Raw genomic sequence first — 20,293 nt, 5'->3', positions numbered from 1 at the left:
GCCCCCCCCCCCCCCCCCCCGTAAAAACTGATAGGATTTGTGGGAGCTGGTAGTAAAGGAAAAGAGAAATCCGATTATTTCTAGGTTTTTGACATGGCTAAGTAGATGGCTGATGGTGCTGTTTACTGAGATGGAGTTTGGGGCAAAGATATGGTAGAGGAAGTCAGGTTTGTTTTGGCCATGTTAAGTTTGAGATGGCTAGTAGATATTCCAAGGAGTGATGCCAGATAGGCAGATGGATGAAATAGTCTGAAGCTGAGGAGGAAATTAACTTCTGGAGACATAAACTTGAGGTTATCACCATATATATATTTATTTACTGTTGTGTCATGGATCCCCACGGATACTCCAGGATTGGAGACTTGCTAGGAGGACTCGTAGCACTCTGCGTATAGTCTTGCTTACAGCTGTGATTTATTACGTTGGAAGTATACAAAGCAAAATCAGCAAATGAAAAGGCGCATGGGACACAGTCCAGGGGAAACCAGGTATAAGCTTCCAAGAGTCCTCTCACAGCGGGGTCACACAAAACATACTGAATTCCTCCATCTTTGAATTGCCACAACACGTGTCAAGTGTTGTGTACCTGGGAAGCTCATTAGAGACTCAGCGCCTAGGGTTTTTATTGGCGTTAGCCACAGATACTCTCTGCCAAAATTCCAGACTCCCAGAAAGAAAGCAGGTATTCAGCATAAATTACATTGTTTGCATAAACAGTTTAGGCACAGTAAACTACCCTGATTATCAGTTAGGAAATTGCAAGAACGCTCCAGAAACCCAAGTTTCCAGGTGACAGCCAAGGGCCAGCCTGGTGAGCAGGCCTTTTCTAAGGGTAACGGTCTCAGGCTTGCTATGCTAATTCTTTTCTGAGCTATTGGCAGTGGAACATTTCTGCTCCAGTTTCACATGAGGCTCTGTTGGAAGTGCTGAGGATATTTAGAAAGAATTCCTGCCTTTAGTAGGCCTATTACAGTGCTACTGTGCCTGGCACAAGACAGGAACACACAGATTATGGTGAGTATACCAAGGAAGTGCCGGAAGAAGAAAAGGCCCCAAGCTGACTTGGCAAGGCCTCAGCTGACATTTCAAGCAACAATTCTGTGTATAATACACAGTTTGCACTTTTCAGATCAGTTTTGCGGTGATTGGATTTATAATCGGAATTGAAATGCATACTAATTTGTGTTTAACATAAGTTGTATATGTATTTAGTAATGATTTTCCACTTATTCATTGATTAATGGCAAGGACTTTTTGGTGTCTTTTTCACTTAAAGATTTCTCAGTTTAAACATCTTTTTTTTTTTTCTCAACGTTTTATTTATTTTTGGGACAGAGAGAGACAGAGCATGAACAGGGGAGGGGCAGAGAGAGAGGGAGACACAGAATCGGAAACAGGCTCCAGGCTCTGAGCCATCAGCCCAGAGCCCGACGCGGGGCTCGAACTCACGGACCGCGAGATCGTGACCTGGCTGAAGTCGGACGCTTAACCGACTGCGCCACCCAGGCGCCCCAAAGATTTCTCAGTTTAGAATGGAGTTAGTGCAACCTGGAAAGATAGTTCTGTCTGATATTAAACTACTTTATTGCTTTAGTTGTACCTCATTCCAAGTGCTAACGGGATTTCCAGTTCACTTGAGCTGCTTACGGCAAAACCTCATGAGTAAAAAGATTTCTTGACTGTTGTATCTTGTAGCTTTGAAACTTAGCGGGCAGAATCTTCATTTACTACATTGCTTCAGGAATTAGCCTATCCTGGTTAATTACATTCACCAGTTTTAACTAGAGCCCCCTTTTGGCTTTCGCCTTTAGTGGTAAAAGCCTTTTAAAAATGACTTGGTTATTACAGGTTTGTGTATCAGTTTCCATTGCATATAGTGATGTGGTCGAAGCTGGACCGCAAGTCATTCTTAGTCTAAATGGAGTCCCAGATATTTAGTCTGCATTGTGGTCCCCTGGCTCCTTAACTAAATCCTTGATAAGAATTTGTCACGATAGGTTTCTCTTTTAAGTGAACAGAATTTGCAGAGAACAGATTGTGTGTTAAAATGATCAACCCGTTAATTAAGTTCTGATTAGTTGTGATTTGGTTATACTAGTTATTTTATTTTCTAAACCATACATTTGACCTCATCAGTGATTTCTCATTGCCTTCAGGATAAAGGCCACATACTTAATATGACATTCGGGGCCCTCGTAATCTAATTCCACTCTCTCCCTCCAGATTCTTCTGCTCCTTATGTACTTAAGTCATCTTATATATTACCCACAACTTCTCCCTCTTCACCTTGTTCTGCTTTCAAGGAGATGGCATGAGCAAAGGCACGTGGGCAAGAGGGAGCAAGTTCTGAATAGGAGATACGTATGGTTGAGTGCTGCTAGAATGCGAAGCCCACGTTGGGGTCTGGAAAGGGAAGGGGCCGATGGGTCAGGCCCTGGGCCTTGTTCTTTGTATTCCAAGCACAGTATTTCCTAAACCTCATTGAAGGCCCAGAGGAGTTGTTTAGCTGGTGTCTGACCCGGTGGCTTTGTTGTGGGAAAATGGCTGCTGAAAGGTAACTATTTGTATGGCCTACTGAAATCTATCTAAAAATTTTCAAAAAAAAAAAAGATTACAATTAGATATTGTGCCTGTTCTAGGGTGGGTAGCAGTGGGGGTCTGAGAAGACATCGCTTGGCCCTGTGGAAGTTACATCCAAATGGACAGAATATAAACAAGTCAGCTATATAGCTTATCAGAAGCTAAGTTAATGGAGTAGGGAGAATAATTATTTTTAACTTTTTATGTTTATTCATTTTTTGAGAGAGAAACCGAGCATGAGTGGGGGAGGGGCAGAGAGAGGGGGGGACGCAGCATCCGAAGCAGCCTCTAGGCTCCGAGCTGTCAGCACAGAGCCTGACCCTGGGCTCCAGCCCACGAATTGTAAGATCATGACCTGAGCCCAAGTTGGACGCTTAACCGACTGAGCCACCCAGGTGCTCCGGGAGCATGATTTTAAATAGGGGGATTAGGAAAGGATACCTGAGCCATGCCACCATGTAGGGAAATGGGGTTCCAGGCAAAGTGAACTTTAAGTGCAAAAGCCCTGAGGCGACAAGAATGCCAGGGTAGCTGTTGGTGAGCGAAGGAGGGAGAGAGAGTAGGTGAGGTCAGAGAAATAATAAGCTCTGCTGAGAATGGCTTTGTAGGCTTTTTAAGAACTTTCGGTTTTATTCTGAGGGAAAAACCATTGGCAGTTTTGAGCAAAAGAGTGGCATAATCCGCTCTGAGGCCAGAGCTAGAAGTTTTAAAGCTTGAGGTGAGCTTGTAGGAGGACAAGCGTGGAAGCAGGGAGACCAGTCATCTGGCAAGAGATGATAGTGGCTTGGACCAGGTGGACAGCAGAGGAAGAAGTGAGAAGTCATTTGTTTCCAGATGGATGCTGAAGGTGGAATAAAAGTGTTTTTATCACAAATATCAGCTAATTAGGTCTTATCTCTAAGTTTTATAAACTATCATTGAAAATTGTTTCCTTTTTTTCCCCCTTCACTTCACCTCTGACTAAAAAAAAAGTTTGAGCAAAAACAATTTTGTAAGAACCCTGATATGGTACTTTGGCCCTGATTCAGTGAGATTTGCCACTAATATTTCATAAATAATGCATTCTGACCAGATCAAGCTGAGCCCTCATGTTATGTTGACTGTTAACATAAGTTTTAGAAGAGTGCTGTCGGGGCTGAGGGTGGATGAAGTTCCCATCTCTGTTGAATTCGGTATGATTTCTTCTTGAAGTTCATGTTAAAGACACTGGCTTAGAAACTAAGATGTCAGCTTATCCCTTCTTGTTGAAAGTCACTCAGGGTAAGATCACTGACATCCAGACAGCTTTACCAACCAGAACAATTCATAGTAACACTGTGGATGGTGAGGAATTTGTTTTCCTTTCAGAAAGTCTTCCCATTCTCTGACATTTTCTGGTAAGCAGCTGCTGCACGCGGAGTGCTAGTTACGGTCATCTCGCGGGCAGGGTGTGAGTTACAGTTATCTCTTTGAAAATACTGTTTCAAGAGTGTAATACATCAGAAGAAAAACTGTGCAGCTTCTTTCAGACATAAATTACAGAGGGCTATATTCTCAGTGTGTTCTAAGATTATCCATTAGACACCTTTGTGTGAATGAGGACTATGACCTGACCCAGAATTAAAATAAGTATGAAGTAGTTCATTTAAGTGGAGATCGGTCTTGGCATATACGTGTGTATGATTCTGTTTATACATACAGCGGTGTTGCTGTGTTAGCTTTGATGAGTGGTGGTGAATTTATTCCCCATTGTAAATGTTTTATTTTTTTAAATCATTTTTTCTCTATCCTTTAAGGTTTTGACCCTTTAGGTTTGTTTTCCAGCAGAAAGTCTGGCACTACGTTTCTATTAATATCTTCCTGAAAAGCAAGTGGTCACAATTGAAATGATCAATTTTTGATAATTGTCTGTAAAAACCCGCTATTGGCTTGTTGCCCTATTTACCCCATCTTTAAAAGGAGGTCAAGGACACAGATTACTTCTATAACATAATCCCTCTGTCTTTTCTGTGCACCAAGGAAGAATGTAGTTCTGGTCAAATTTTGGGTATCTGTTCATCACGATATGTATCTCACTCGTCCTTCTGTTTTTAAATATGCCAATCATTTAGTCAGTTTTTGTTGTTTTTAAAGTAGATCTGTCCTAATAAAAGCAAAACATCTTAAGCTTATATATATCTTTTCGTCTTTTCTGGGCAGAGAGGCAGATGAAGGCTGTAAAAAACCTTTAGAAAGATTGCTGAACATCTGGCAAGAAAGAAGTGTGTATGGCGGCGAGTTCATACAGCAGCTGAAGCTGTCTATGGAGGACTCCAAGAGCCCTCCCCCCAAAGGTAGAAACATCACCACATGTTTACAGCTCTTGGTCTTTGCCTACTTTCGAATCACATATGAAAAGCTGCAGTGGGGGTTGCTGTGAACCACCAGCGATTGTATGATTCTTCAGAGAGATGCTCGTAAATGATGGTGAGAATTTATGTAGTGCTTGCAGCGTGTAAGCCTGGTTCTAGTATTCATGCTATTCATCATCTCACACCCGTAACTTTGCCGTGTATCCTCCTTGGCTCTCTCCTGCCTTGCAGAGACTTTTCCTTGCACAAGGGAAAGGAAAACAATGTTGTTTAGTTGTGGGGAACTAGGAAACTCCCCGGACTGAGGTTTTGTCCTAGCCCTGCCACTGACCCCTACAGGGTCTGATATGTCCCTTGGCCCTCTCAGAACTTGGCTTCATTAAATATTGGTGTGGTTTGGAGACATACTTTTGATGTTTGTCAGTTTGCAGCCTACAGTTGACTTTGGTCTTCACTGAACCCAGGATACCCTCCAGAAGTGTGTACACACAAGTGTGTGAACCTCACACACTCATAAGAGCTTACGTTAAAGAGGAGTAACATCAAACATTATGTGGTTCTTGGGTTTGTGGTTAGTTGCGGTTTAATTTGAAATGGCACGACATGTTTCTGGGCTACAGACCTGAGCTGACTGTACATGAACTCATCGCCTGGAGGAATAAGTCTAAGGGCTAACATAATACTTAGGACCCTTTATAGTCTGAAATTGGCTTACTTTCCCAGATTCTGCTGCCATTGCCTCACACACACCATAGTCTTTGGCCATACCCATTTCCCTTCTGGATGTTCTCTTGGTACCTCTTCCTTTGCGTCCGGTGTTACCTCTGCCTGAAATGTCCTCTGTCCCTTTCACTGTGTGGTGAACTCATTCTTCAAGAATGCTATTCTCATTTTGACCTCTTCCCTACCTTGTCTGGGCACATGTAACCATTCCCTCCATGTTCCTCTGGTACTTTGTACATGCCTCTGCTGTGGCCTTTAACCGTGGTTAGTTGACGTGTCAATATCATTCATTCAGCCCCCCCTTTATTGTATACCTTTTATGATCTCTCCCAGGTCTGAGTTTCTATGCATTTCAAGGTAGAACAACTTTCCTGTAAAACTACCAAGTTAGAGGCTTTGTGAGAATGACATAAGTGCTTTCAGACTGCAGGTCGTTGTTGTTTTACTTAAAGGTGATGGAAAACAATTTTGAGGTCACTCTGGTGGAAGCTTCTGAAAAGTAGGGTATTTCCTACTTTGGATTCTGGTAGTGTTTGTATCGTGTCTTTTGGAGGTGTTCTGCACAGCGTTGGGGAATTACTCAGCATTCTCTACTCTTAAATTTCCTTGGTAAGCAGTGCTGAGTTTTTAGAACACCTTTGGGCAAGGAGGAGAGCTCTGCGAGACAACGTTGGAAACTGAGAGTTGAGTTTCAATTCAACAAGCATTTGCCGGACGTATGCTTTGAGTAAACGTCTATGCTAGATGCTATAGGACTGAGCAGAGGAGTGAGAAATAGTTTTGTGCTCAGGGAGCAGCCAGGCGAATTGGCGAGTTTATGGTAGTGGTACATTTGAAAACAGCTCCTTTGGGTTTCTGATTTCTTTGAGCATCTAGATGTTAACAGCGGTCGAAGCAGTACTCTGTGTGGAGGACAGTGCTGATCTGAAGGTAATTTCTCTTTCTCTGTGCTATAAACATGGAAGCACAGAGCTAAAGGTTCCAACATATGTGTTAGGTCTTGTGTTGTCTTTGGACCTGAGTTACCAAAATATTTTACCTCAGTCCTTTCAAAATATTGGTAAGTCCTCCAGAAGTTTATTTCAGAATTCAAATTGTCCTTTTATATTTTCAGCTTTGATTCATGATATTTCTTTGTCATGAGACAATTCTAGAGTTTACCTTTTTTTTACCTTTTTTTTTTTGTTTTTAATTTTTTTTTTCAACGTTTATTTATTTTTGGGACAGAGAGAGACAGAGCATGAACGGGGGAGGAGCAGAGAGAGAGGGAGACACAGAATCGGAAACAGGCTCCAGGCCCTGAGCCATCAGCCCAGAGCCTGATGCGGGGCTCGAACTCACGGACCGCGAGATCTTGACCTGGCTGAAGTCGGACGCTTAACCGACTGCGCCACCCAGGCGCCCCGCTAGAGTTTACCTTTGTAATAAAAATTTTTCTGTGGAACCTTGACAGTGGAGAATAAATGAGCTTAGGAATTTTGTTTTAGAACTGGAAGTTTCTTGGGTTTATATACCCGTCTCCCCAGGTGTTCTAAAGTTGTCTCACTGTTCGTGGGAATACTCAAGCTGTCACTCGACTACGTGGAATTTCATTTACTTAAGTCACACATGAATCACACAGTATCCTACAGTTGTAGAAGGATTTAGAAAAGAAATTGGGAAGTGGAAAATTCATGTTTAGGTCTATACAACTTTAAAGCCTGTTTTCTTAAAATACATGGATTCAGTAGACTTAAATTAGGATATGAGTTTATTATGAGTACGTCACCCAACTTTCCTGGACCTTAGTATAGTTAATTTAGCTCTTCAGAGCAAGGATTTGAAACCAGACTTCCAGAGTATGGATCCCAGCTCCGTTACTTCCGACCTCTGTGACCTTGTGCGTAGCATTTGACTTCTTGAGCTTTGGGTTCTTCACTGTACCATGTGTCTGTTAGTATTAATTAATACCCCATAGTGTTGTTGTGAGGGTCATTTGAGATAACGGAGGTAAGATGTTATTAACAAAGTGGCGATATGACTTTTATTTGATTGAGGTTTTAATATCTAATGTTCTAAGTTTCTCAGTATGAGCCAGTGGCAAACACAGGAAGAGGCTTAGTATTTTCAGTCCCCCAGATTTTGTGCAAGACTAGAAGGCATAGTGGTTAAGAGCACGAGCTCCAGGCCCAGCGTCCCCAGGTGTTCAGGTCTGGACCTGGGCATTTAGTTCGATTAGACGGTACTGATGAGTGCTTTCAGGATGGTACCTCCAGCAGCAGAGCTTTGCTTCGGATCTTTCTGTGAGTAAAGTTTGATATGCTTCTTTTAAAAGTTGCCTTTATTTTGCAGGGAGAGAACAAAGAATGAGGGAGCTGTTGTAAACGATATTTCCTGATTCTTTTTCATTCTAAAAGTAACATCAGATCTGTGGGTTTGGGGTTTTTTCTGCTTGTTTTTTAATCCCAGAAAATTTCAGGTGGATTGTCTGGAAGACCTAGCTTTACAGGTAGATGACTGCATTTCATAAAATGATTTGGGGCTTTCAGGCTTTTTGCCTTAAAATTAATTTCATAGTCTGCCATAGTGTGTGAAATTCTATCACAATCAGGTCTCCAAGAGACACATGATAAATGCTTAGGTAACCAGGATTACTTGAATGTTAGCCAAGTACAAGGCCCCTAGAGACACAGGGACAGGTTGGAGAATAGAGTAGACGGTATACGACATGAGGACAGGCAGATTGGAGCCACCCGTAGTGTTTGCCCTGCCTGTAACAGAGTGGTTGAATAAGTCAAAAATGAAGTGTAAATACTGTGGTCGGAAGCTGAATTGATAGTGGGAGGGTATGTTGTTGACTGACAGATTTCCTAGGCTGTTTTTAGTAGCTGCCTGGCTAGATTGAGAATCCCAGGCGTCGTGACTGCTGACTTTGTAGAGATGAATCAGGGCAGAGTTACCAGAGCAGGCTGTCCTGTTAGTGTAAATGGAAGCAATATAGTCATTTTTGGCACAGCACTAACATCTTCCAAGCTCTGTGCCGCCTCTGCTTTCAAGAGGTTTCCAGCTTGGGTCTGTTGACACTTTCGTAGGTATTACAGGAATGTAAAGAAATAAGATGCTTAATGTTTCTATCAGAGAGATAAGGCCCATGCCTGCCAGTGGCCATTCAAAGTAGCAGGGGTCAAGTGCTGTGGAGGTAGGTGGAGATGATGATTCGTGCGGTTACCACTAGTAGGCATTGATTACTGTCACGTCGTTAGAGGCCATTACAGGTTTTTGAGCAGAGAGAGAGGTGCAGTGGGTGATTTCATTTCATAAGAGTATAGTCTGAGTTGAAAAAGGAGTGACTAGATGCAGGGAGACCAGTTGGGACAGTGTTCTGGACCAGGCATGGAGAAGGCCGCATTACTGATAAGAGGCAATGGGAAGGAACAGACAGGAGAGATCTGTAAGGTTCCTCTCAGAAGCATAGACTCTGCTGGAAGTTAGAACTTCGGGAGAGATCTTGGTGGTCTCCAAGGTGATGTACTTGGAAGATGGGGCCAGTGGAAGTGTTCATAGTGTGAGTAGGTAGGTAGCTCAGGAAAGGAGGAGGCTTAGGGAGGAAGTCATGATAATGCATTTCCAATAGGTCCTCCAAGTGGAAAGAGGAGAGAATTGAAGTAGGATGACGTGGTCTTTTCTTATTACACCCTCTTCCACCGGGAGGACAAAGGACAGAAATGGGCCTGTGATTATTTTCATTAGTTTGATTTCAGTCTTGTAATGCCATGAGCGAGTGGCAGCGTGAAGTGGTAGAAAGCACTCCAGTTTCGGAGGCAGGTGACTTTGGCTACAGGGCCCAAACGAGGTGGGTTGAAAGCAAAGACATAGATCTGTCTAAGGCTTTCCAGTGCCCAAATTCAGTGATTCTGAATGTCCGGAGATACTAAACGGTGTGTGGCTTTTATATATAATAACTTCTGTATGGAAGTTTGAAAGCTGAAAGATTCAAGTTTTGTAATTTTTCTACCGTTCTTAGCGTATTTAACAATTATTTAATCGAGCACTGTTCTAGGTGCTTGGAAGTGAGCCAAAAAATATTTAAAAAATTGCTTTGCTCATGTGCTTATTTTTGTTGGTGACTCCTGACTCAGGGGCCTCTTTGATGCTGTGGTGGCCAAGTGTCTACTTGGGTCATACTCTATGCTGCATATTAATTAGCAGCTAGTGTGTGCTTAGTACTGTTAGATACTTCATATGCAAATTATATACCATTAGATTATTCTACAAATATAGCTGTCCTTATTTTGCATAGTGCAGGACTATAAAAATGACCATGTGAGCTGAAACCATGCAAAATGATCTTAATGGGAAAAATTATGATCGTTCTATGACTTTTAAAAATTCTTTGTCAGAGAATAAAAAACTCACTGTTCATTACAAATCTATAGGGAAACAGAAAAGATAGTAACACTCATGGTTGCCTAGCATGCTGTCACATAAAACGTTAGAAACATTGAGAATTAAAGTGTTTTATTTCTTTGTAATGAGCTTTACAAGAGGGGTTTGTGCAGAGCTTGCCTTCCTGTGTCATCTGTGGTACGGAGCAAGTGTCCTAGAAGTTTGGATCAGCTTCCGGCAGCTTAGCCTTTGTGCCTGCCGTGTCGTGAGATAAGTTGGAGAGTTCCCGAAGCGTGAAGTGTTGTTAGCGTTGCTTCCTCTGGGACACGGTCATCCTTTTCGTCACAACCACTTTCTTCATTTCTGTGGACAAGCTGGCTTTCCCCAGGTGACTCTGGCTGCGGACCTAGAGTTTCTGGAAGGGTGTGGCAGCACCAGTGTCCCCTCCGCCAGCTACATCTTCTCCAGCTCTCGTGACATTCCATTCGCTTCCGTCATGAGCTTTAGTTTTAGTTTCTGGGCTGCTCTTTCATCTTTGTCATTTTCAGCCAGTTCCCTGTTTTGACTAATCATTTTTATAAAATGCCATGTGCATTTGATCACTGGGAGACAACACAGCTAAACACTTTGCTGGTGGTGTGTGAACTGAAAGAACAGCTGTGCAGTGACCAGCCACTGACCTTGAAAGAAGTGATGTGGTCACCAATCATGATGCATTTGTATTATTTATGCAGTGGTTTGTGGACTGAAGTTAGTGAAGTTTGTTCTTTATGTAGTTACTCAGAGTTAATATGCCACAGTAACTGAAATTTGGACTGTGTTGTTGGGGGACTGGTGTTATTTAAACTGTGGTAGCAAATCCATGCATAATAGAATCACGCAAAGTGAGGCCTGCTTGTGTTGCAGATATTTAGTAGAACAGAGGAGCAAAGCATTAACAAAAAATAGAACCCGTGATACTGACTTGGCTTTCACATCAAGCATAGTTTGGTGAGTTAATGTGTAAGGTAGGAACAGGAACTACATCCTTCTTTCCAGGAGAAAGTGTTTAATTAAGCAAGAAGTGTACGTTATTCTGTTTATAACTCACAGAGTTCTAAGGCAGGTGCATGGCGACCTGTCATTTGACAGATGAGAGAGTGATTGTGTGCTGCTAAGGAATTTGACTGCAGTGGAAAGAGCACAGATTTTTGAAAGTCGTACATACCTTTAGATGAGTTATTTAACCTCTCTGGGCCTCCCATTTTCTCACCTGCAAGATGGAGAGACTACATCTTAGGGTTGCTGGAAGGACTAAATGTACAGAAGCTGTTGCAGCGCCTGGCACACGTTAGGTGTACCATTGTTTCTTTGCTTTCCAAGCCTGAACGTGTCACTTAGACTTGTGTCCCACAGATGTTTGGCATTTATTTTGTATTGTCCAATTTGATGCAAAAGGAAAGAGTTTTGAAATGGACATGCCTATCATAGCGTGGGTGTTTAGAGTTTCTGACACAATTTTATTGGTTGGTTTCTCTCTACTACAGGTTTCTCCTGCTATCGAAAGTAGACCATATCTATGAAACCTTTCCTAAGCCAAGTTGGAATAAAGTGAAGAAGCAGTTACCGTTAATTTATATGGAAAAAGTTTTGAGCATTCCCAGACTCCAAAAATAACCTCTCTTAGGCTTTTCTGATACCTTAGGCCACATCTTGCTAACAGATGCACAAAATAAATCGAGATGAAGCACAGATGCTCACAGATACAGCTCAAAGCTCTGGTGGCTTTATGTTGAAATTCTGAGTGTAGTTTCTGGAATGAACTTGGCGGGCCCCTCTGGCTGCTTGGGGTGCACACCACCTCTGTCAATGCTCCCTTCAAAACAAATGCTGACCACTATTCACTTTTTGCCTTTCTTTGCGAAAGCAAATATCCTCTCTGAATTTGTTTTGGTTAGTGAAAACGGATGCTGTTACTGTAGGTCTTTCATAAAAGCAAGCTTTAGAAAAGTGGGGAATGCCTGTTTTTATTTTCTGAAGTCCTCCTGGGAAGTATATAGTGTTCCATTTAATATGCAGTATATTCTCTACAAACCCTCCCGTATATTGGCTCGCTTTGTTATATTGTCTCATGGGTTTCTTGCCACTTTACTTCTCTTGTTAACCTTTTATTTTTAAGAAATAAGCTTTTTAATGAAATGTGTTAGTTGGGGAAGTCTCGTTTTTAGACGCATGTTTTCGGTAGTATTTTTTTCAGTGAGTCATTGTGAGATGACAGACCTAAGACCATTTTTGACTCTTCAGTAATGTAGGGAACTACCACCAATTTAAAATAACTAGCGTATAGGTTAACGTTAAGCTATCTTTGGAAATGTACACCCCCTTTTGCCCTTTTTTTGCATGTGGCCCATTGTGCATAGCATTTGACTCTTACCTACACGGGCTGTCGTGACCCAAGTTTGTGCCCTATTTCTTTCCTCTAGCAGCAGAAGAGAAGAAATCCCTGAAGCGAACTTTTCAGCAGATCCAAGAGGAGGAGGACGACGACTACCCTGGAAGCTACTCTCCCCAAGATCCTTCTGCAGGACCCCTCTTGGTATGTCTGGACTCCCAGAGAGTGGGGCAGAGCCGCTTTGTGGCATGACTTCTAGTTGAAGATTATGGCCACAAGGTGGCGCTAGGAACCAATAGTACAAAATCACCAGAGGGCAGTTCCGGGGGCGCTGGGTGCAAGATCCCCCCAGGTAAACTTGGCAGATAGCAGGCTTGCCTTTGTCTTCGCATGCCATGAGCCTGGATGGGTTTATGTCTTATAGAGTATTTGGACTTGGCTTTTTTTCACTCCTAGGAATTGACAATATTCTTAAAAAGTAGATTTTTGAGAAAGGGTAGATAATGCTACAAAGACATTTGAATGTCCTCTGCCATGGCTTTTCTCCAACAGCGTGGTTATTTTTTTAATAAGTAAATAACTCATTAGTTTCTAGGACAGTCTGTGCAGCAAAACAAATTTGCTACAATATAACCTATTTAAATATTAAAACAGGCCGTTGAATTTTTAATTATATATCTGCTGTTTAGCCCTAAATATAAATTAGCTCATGAACTCTGTGTGGTTTTAATTTTTGCTGTTTATTTATTTACTTACTTACTTTACTTACTGTCAAAGAAAGTGAGGCTCAAAGAGACAGATTAAATAACTTGCCTAGTGTCTTCATTTGAATCTCGGTCTGACTGACCTCAGAGACTATGCTCTTGACTGAGTTACATGGCCTTTCATTTTGCCTAAAACAGCTTTACTTTATTATACATGGGTCTGGCGAAGACCCATGTAAATAGGAAGCATGTCTGATTTGTGTTATGTTAAAATGTTGACTTAGATGGTGGGTTAAGTGAAAACAGCGTTACATATCTTTCCATTTAAAAACTTCCAGGAGGACAGCCTGAATTATCAACTTGTAGGATAACTTGACTACCGTCTGCATTGTCAGTTTGTCTCCTGGGTTTTTATGGACTGGCTAACCTGTTGGTGTTCATTGTTTTCTGATGATTTAAAAACCTCTTTTTTGATACACAGAGTATGCATTCTTGGTTTGCTCTTTTCTGTGTCTTTTTCCCTTTTGTTTGTACTTAATGAGCTTGACACATTTAATTTTGGGAGTGGCTGCCAAAATCAAAACTGTCATCTTTGTGACATTTATTTTGTAAAGCAAATCCAAGGAAGAATTGAAGTCGGCGGTGTCATTTCATTTAATCAGTCATCGCACAATTGTTCAACATCTGGTGTGTATGCCTTTGTTCTGTACTGGAGACCAAGACCGTTCTGTATTAGAAACCATACATTATTTGAAACTAAGCAGTGACCGGGCTCCTGGGTGGCTCGGCCGGTTAAGCTTCTGACTCTTAGTTTCAGCTCAGGTCACAATCTTGCAACTTGTGAGTTGGAGCCCTGAGCTCAGAGCCTGCTTCAGATTCTCTGTCTCCCTCGCTCTCTGCCTCTCCCCCACTCACACTCTCTTTCTCAAAAATAAATAAATGAACATTGAAACCTAGCAGTATGAACCAGACTCCATTTTTTTCAGTTGCCGAAACCATGCTCTTTTAAAAGGTTGTGACATGTTTTTTTTTTGTTTTTGTTTTTTTCAGAATTATGTAGAATTTCTTTATGTTCTGTCATTGGCTTAGAAAAATTAACTTTGTACATTCTCTTAGACTCCATATCATTGACCTCAGTATAGGCTCTGGTACTAAGAACAATGTTTTTTAAATGTCAGGAATGATTATTTTTAGAATTGGCCTCCACCTCATTTATTTCTAGCTAATTTTCTTTAAGTCTACTACATCTTAATGGACAGTGTTGTTTGTGTTTTCATTGTACAGACTGAGGAACTAATCAAAGCTTTGCAGGACCTGGAGAATGCTGCATCGGGGGATGCTACTGTCCGGCAGAAAATTGCTTCTTTGCCCCAAGAAGTGCAAGATGTTTCTCTCTTGGAAAAAATAACAGGTGAGAGGGTAGAGTTGGGGTGAAAGGTGAGGGAAGAGGGACATATCTCTGAGGCATCAGGCCCTAGGACATGCTTATGTTTGGAGATACAGACTCCTGTGCGGTTTGAGTTTTGCAAAACAACAAAGCTGTTGAAATAGTCCAAGCTTTAATAGGGATTCTAGGAACTATGCAGAAATGCAGGCCTGCCACTACCCGCAGCACTCCTAAGTCAGGTCTGTTGAAAACACAGGGCAGATTGTGTGTGTGATGTGGGGGCCAGGAGAGGAGGTATTAAATTCGTGATCCTCTTCCTAAAAAAAATTACGGTTGAGTGCTGTGTGATTTGTACACACTGACACACCCCGTGGATGGTAGTGCCTTTAATGCCAGGAATGCTGGGTGTGTATTGTCAGTCATGTCGTTTTGCCCTCATGCTGATCACCCCCGTTTCAACAGGGAGGGACAAGTAACGTTCCCACTTTATGCATGGAGAATTGAAAGGAAGGAGTGAAGCATGAACTAATGTTTATAGAGTATGCTCTGTGCCAGATACTTTTTTTTACTCTTGGTGATAACCTTTTGAGGTCACCGAATATCCCCATATTGCGTCAGAGGAAATTGAGGCTTTGAGAGATTAGGTGCCTTCAAGAAGTCTATTGGTGCCACTTTCCCCATGGCATTTGCTCACTTCATGTCTCCGTGTCCCCTTTTGGTAATTCTTGCAATATGTCAGACTTTTTCATTATATTTGTTATGATCTGTGATCAGTGAGTAGGGCTCACGGAAAGTTCAGGTGATGGCATTTTTTGGCAACAAAGTATTTTTTGATTATGATGTGTGCATTTTTTTAACATAATGCTATTGCACACCTGGGGGGGGAACAGCATAGTGTAAATGTAACGTTTGCATGCGTTGGGAGCCCAAAAAATTCACTTGACTCACTTTATTGTGAGACTTGCTTTATCGCAGTGGTCTGGAACTAAACCTGCAGTATCTCCCGAGGCACACCTGTATTTTAAAGGGGGTCAGGGAAAGCCTTTTTGATGAGATGACCTTTGATCAGAGGACCCCCAAGATTAGGAATCAAGCCGTGAGGCTCTCTGAGGGAAGGAAGTGCCACCCAAGCAGAGAGTATAGTCTGAGGAGAGGCCTTGAGGCTGGGAGGGTGCTTAGTTGGAGGACACAACATGGAGGCCGTCTAAAGGCCACAAGCCGCGTCTCGGCTCGCGCTGCCACTTCCCCGTCTCCAGCAGTTGAACCCTCTTCTAGACCAAACAGTCTGCTGCTCCTCCTGCCTTTTTCCAGCTTCCACTTGTCTGTGCCCTTATTTTCTCCACTTAGCATGGAGTCTTTGTAATCACTCCCTACGTACACCCTCAATCCCTGTTTTTCTTTGTCCTCTTGCCTGTGGTCTTCTGGCAAACCCCAGCTTTTCTCCTGGTTAAATTCAACTTTTATTGTTACTATAAGGATCAACTCATTTATTCGTACTATCAGGAACAAAGTCTAAAAATTGGGAGCAACTTAACATAAAGCTAGCAATGTATGTGATTTTATTTATCTGTTTTCACTGACCTAAAGGTCTCATGTCTCATAGTTTTTTTAAATTAATAAAAAATTTGTTTTGATTTTTTTTTTTTTAACGTTTATTTATTTTGAGAGAGAGCAGGGGAGAATCCCAAGCGGGCTCCCGTGCCGTCAGTGCAGAGCTAGATGCACAGGGCTCGATCCCACAAACCGTGAGATCGTGACCTGAGCTGAAGTCAAGAGTCGGACACTTAACCGACTGAGCCACCCAGGCTCCCCTATTTTGATTTTTATCGCGGTAAAATACACCTAACAAAATTTACCACCTTAACTGTTTTCAAGGGTACACTTCAGAAGTGTTGATAAGTACATTCACACTATTGCACAGCCGATTTCCAGAACTCTCTTCATCTTGCAAAACTGAAACTTTATACTCATTTAATAACTCATTTCCTCCTTCCCTCAGCCCCTGATAACCACCATTCTGAAATCTAGCTTTTCCTCTGTTCCTTTCCTGGACCTGAACGGCTGAGTGTGGCTGGGAAAAACAAATAACACACATAAGCTGACTTTTCTTCCTACTTTGGTGGGTGATGATGCTGTTTTCTAAACCAGCCCCCTGCTTTTTTGTTAGCCCTGTTCCTTCTCACTACTCAAGGATGTAGCTCCAACAGTTCTCCATTTTCTCCGTCTACTGGATCATTCTTTAGGGCATAAAATCATGTACTTTTTTTCCCACGTGGAAGAGACTTTTTTCCTTGACCCAGATATTCCTACATTTCTCTGTTCTTTATGGTAAAACGTCTCAAATAGATTGCCTTTGCTCATCTGCCACCATTTTCCCTCTTCCCATACTCTGCTGACTACACTTCACTGAAACTGCTTTTATCAGTGTTGCTGATGACTTCCACGTTGCTAAATTCAGCGGTGAATTTTTACCCAATCTTTATCTGTGGTCACCGTAACTTGATCTTAGTAACCTTTGGCCCAGTTGGTCATTTCTTCTCATTTGGTGCAGTAGACAGAATAATGATACCCCTGACTCCACCCTGTTGTCCACGTCCTAATCCCCAGAATCTGTGAATGTACTCTTACGTGGCAGAAGGGACTTTACAGATGTGATGAAGTTAAGGATCTTGAAGTGGGGAGATAATCTGGTTTATTCAAGTAGACCCAATCTAATCACAGGCTCCTTCTAAGAAGGAGGCAGGAGGGCAAGAGTCAGAGAAGGACATAGGATCCTGGAACAGTCTTTGGAGAGATGCATTTTGAAGATGGAAGAAGAGGCCCTTAATAGTAAATATTAAAATAGTACATTTGTGTTATTTTAAGCCAGGGAGTTTGTGGTCAGTGTGTTACGGCAGCAGCAGGAAAGTAGGGCTCCATATCCTAGCTTTCCTCGCCTCTCTCTAGCAGTGGCTCTTCAGTATCCTTTGGGGGTTTCTTTGTGCCTCTTTTCCCTCTTCATGTTGAGTACTTAGCCCTCTTCTCTACTTAGTTTTACTGTCTGTTCCTCTTAATCCAATTCGGTGGCCTTAAATACCATTTTTAGGCTAATAATTCCCTAATTTACATGTCTAGTGTTGGCCTCTCACTTGAACTTGAGACCCGTACATCTGGCCTTCTGCTTAGTGTTGCTAGCTAGGTGTCTCCAAAGACATTTCAAACTTGTCTCAAACCAAACTTCTCATCCTCTCTCCAGAATTCATTTCTCTTATGGTCTTGCCCATTTCAGTAAATGAGCCCCTCACAACCCTGTTGACCAGGACCAAAACCAGTATCTGACATTGTTACCACTTCCACTGCTGCCGCCTGTGTGAGTCACCGCCATCTTCACTTGGGTTACCGCCGCAGTCTCCTCTCTGGTGTCCGTGCGTCGTCCTTGTTTCTCGTCCCAGCCGTCACTCTGTGCTCAATATAACCAGAGTGGCCAGAGTTCTCTATTAGAATGGAGGTTGTATCACGTCTCCCTCTGCTCAGAGCAAAGGCTCCTTGCCAGGCACTTTCCAGTTCTAGGGCCTTTGTACTTGCTGTTTTCTCTGCTTGAAATGATCTTTCCCACATAGTCACATGGCTTGTTCTCTCACTTTTTCCAGGCCTTGCTTTACATACCACCGCAGTGAACCCTACCCTGACCAGTACATTTAAAATTACACTCCTCCCTCTGAATGCTCCATGCTTTCTCCTCTGCCTTTTCTTTCTCCGGCATTCTTACCTTCAGTTGATAAACACGCAAAATGTAGCATATTGTTTCTCTTCTTACCTGAGAATGTAAACTCTTTGGAGCAGAGAGTTTTTGTCCTTCCTGTTCCCTGTTGCTCTGAGGGCCTAGAATGGTGTTGGGCACATAATAGCAGGCCACGTATTTGTTAAGCTAATTGGAAGGTTTGGGGCATAGCAGTCTGATCGGAGTGGGTTTAGTGACATTGGTAGGAGAAAGGGTGGTGGGTACCAGGAATATGGTCAGCTCTCCTGAAGAGTTCTGTAAGGGAAGCCGGGAGATGGGGCAGTATCTAGAAAGCAACATGTGGCCCGAAGGTAGAGCAGCATGTCTGTATGTTCGTGGCAGTGCTTGCGGAGGAAGAGTAAAGAAATTGAGAGGTCTGGAGAAGCATGAGGGACAGTTGCAGCAACAGAATGTTGGAGTAAGCAAGAGGGAATAGGATGCTTGTGCACAAGTGGAGGGCTGGCCAAAAGAGGCACACAGCCACTGGCCTGCAGAACTGGGAGGGCAGAGCATGTGAGGATAGGCGCAGTTGGTAGGTTCTCTGGAGTAAGCGTCTATCTGCTGTGCTTTGACTGCATTTTTTCTGCGACTCCTACAATCACAGGTTATTTTTCTGGATTGTAATTATTTGTGTGAAGGAATTCTCTCCCTTGGTACAACTTGGAGGGTGAGAATTGATTTTTTTTTTTTTTGTAATCTTTTTTTTTTTTAATGTTTATTTTGGAGAGAGAGAGAGAGTGCGTGCACACGCAAGTGGGGGAGGGGCAGAGAGGAGACACAGAATCTGAAGTAGGCTTCAGGCTCCGAGCTCTCAGCACAGAGCCCAGTGTGGGGCTCGAACTCACGAACTGCAAGATCATGACCTGAGCTGAAGTCAGAGGCTTAACTGACCGAGCCACCCAGGTGCCCCCCCCCCCCCCTTTTTTTTAATCTTAAAATTAGTGTTTTCCTTGCCGTTTTTGCCATGGGCGCTCAAAACATTTTAAAGAATTAACTATCTGGGGGGAAAAGACATGCAGTCAAGCGAAGACAAAGGTAAAATCAACCTCACCACTCCGGCAGCTTGTTCTCAGACCTTACCACCGATCTTGAAGAATAAGTTTCACCATCTTCTTTAATTTTCTGTGATTGAGATTGTCTCTTTCCTTTGTGTTCTCTTTGGCTCACTCTTTTCTTCCTCACCAAGAACATCCTTTTGTTTCCCTGCTCCTGAGGAGTGTAGAAGTTCCTCATCTTTGGCATCAGACCTAATTTGGGATCTCTCAACAGTTCACCTCGTGACATTCATATTAAGAAGGCATCCAAAAGTCAAACAGACTGTGTGCCAAACAGAAACTCTGTTGGGAATCCTTAAATCCCATTGCCTCCCAGAATACTGAGGCCTCTCACTTCTGATGACCTGTATTCACAGGGAACAGCATACCAGTATCCCTGTAATCCCCTTCCAGTTGGTCCCACAGAGCTGCTGGTGTCCCTAGTGTTCTTGGTTCAAAGAATTGATCCGCTCTTTTGACCCCTAACGGCCTTTTTTAAATGATATGCACGTATTAAAGTTGCAGTTTCACCACACCCGCATGAAATTAATTATATCTGTTGTTTCCTAATACAGATCGTCCTTCTGTTTCTTCTTCTCATTTCCTAATGTTGAGTCTTGTTCACCTTCTTTCCCAAGAATACCCTTTCTTTGATGCTTCCCGGTTTTTCCGCAAATAATGAGTTGCAACTCGTTAATGGGATGTACATCAGTCTGGTAGGTAATGACCAAAAAAAACAAAACAAAACAAAACAAAACAAAAGAAGATGGAACACTTTGTACATAGTAAGGATAAGTATTGTTTTATGAAACACGTCTTTTTTCTGCGTTTGCATTAAGTGTGTTTCTTAGCATGGGTCGCGGTTAAAGAATTTGAAAGAATGTCTGTTATCAGACCCTGTATTTTGCTGAATGGAAGACAAGAGCTCATCCCCGGGTTTAAGGCTTACATGGTGTAAGGGGTAGAGTCCTATAGGTCCATTTTAGAGCCGTGGTTTTGAGTCCCAGCTCCTCCGCTGACCGCCTGGTGTCAAACCTGT

At 42.6% G+C, this 20,293-nt stretch overlaps 1 protein-coding gene across 2 annotated transcripts in view; it reads left to right on the top strand.

Moving 5' to 3' along the window:
- Window positions 1–20,293, top strand: part of RPRD1B (regulation of nuclear pre-mRNA domain containing 1B) — a 51,605-nt gene that overhangs the window by 8,717 nt on the left and 22,595 nt on the right. The window contains exons 3-5 of one of the 2 annotated variants that reach the window (XM_040447086.1): window positions 4,759–4,892; window positions 12,464–12,573; window positions 14,358–14,484. In XM_040447086.1, the coding sequence (XP_040303020.1) occupies window positions 4,759–4,892; window positions 12,464–12,573; window positions 14,358–14,484 (371 nt within the window). Of the gene's footprint in view, window positions 1–4,758; window positions 4,893–12,460; window positions 12,574–14,357; window positions 14,485–20,293 lie in introns of both variants that reach the window. The other variant, XM_040447085.1, reaches the window with a different exon arrangement.

This window comes from Herpailurus yagouaroundi, unplaced genomic scaffold (assembly GCF_014898765.1).
Source record: "Herpailurus yagouaroundi ecotype Mexico unplaced genomic scaffold, PumYag 196, whole genome shotgun sequence".
Taxonomy (NCBI): domain Eukaryota; kingdom Metazoa; phylum Chordata; class Mammalia; order Carnivora; family Felidae; genus Herpailurus; species Herpailurus yagouaroundi.
Note: the sequence above shows the minus strand (reverse complement) of the source record. Positions and strands in the feature narration are given on the sequence as shown.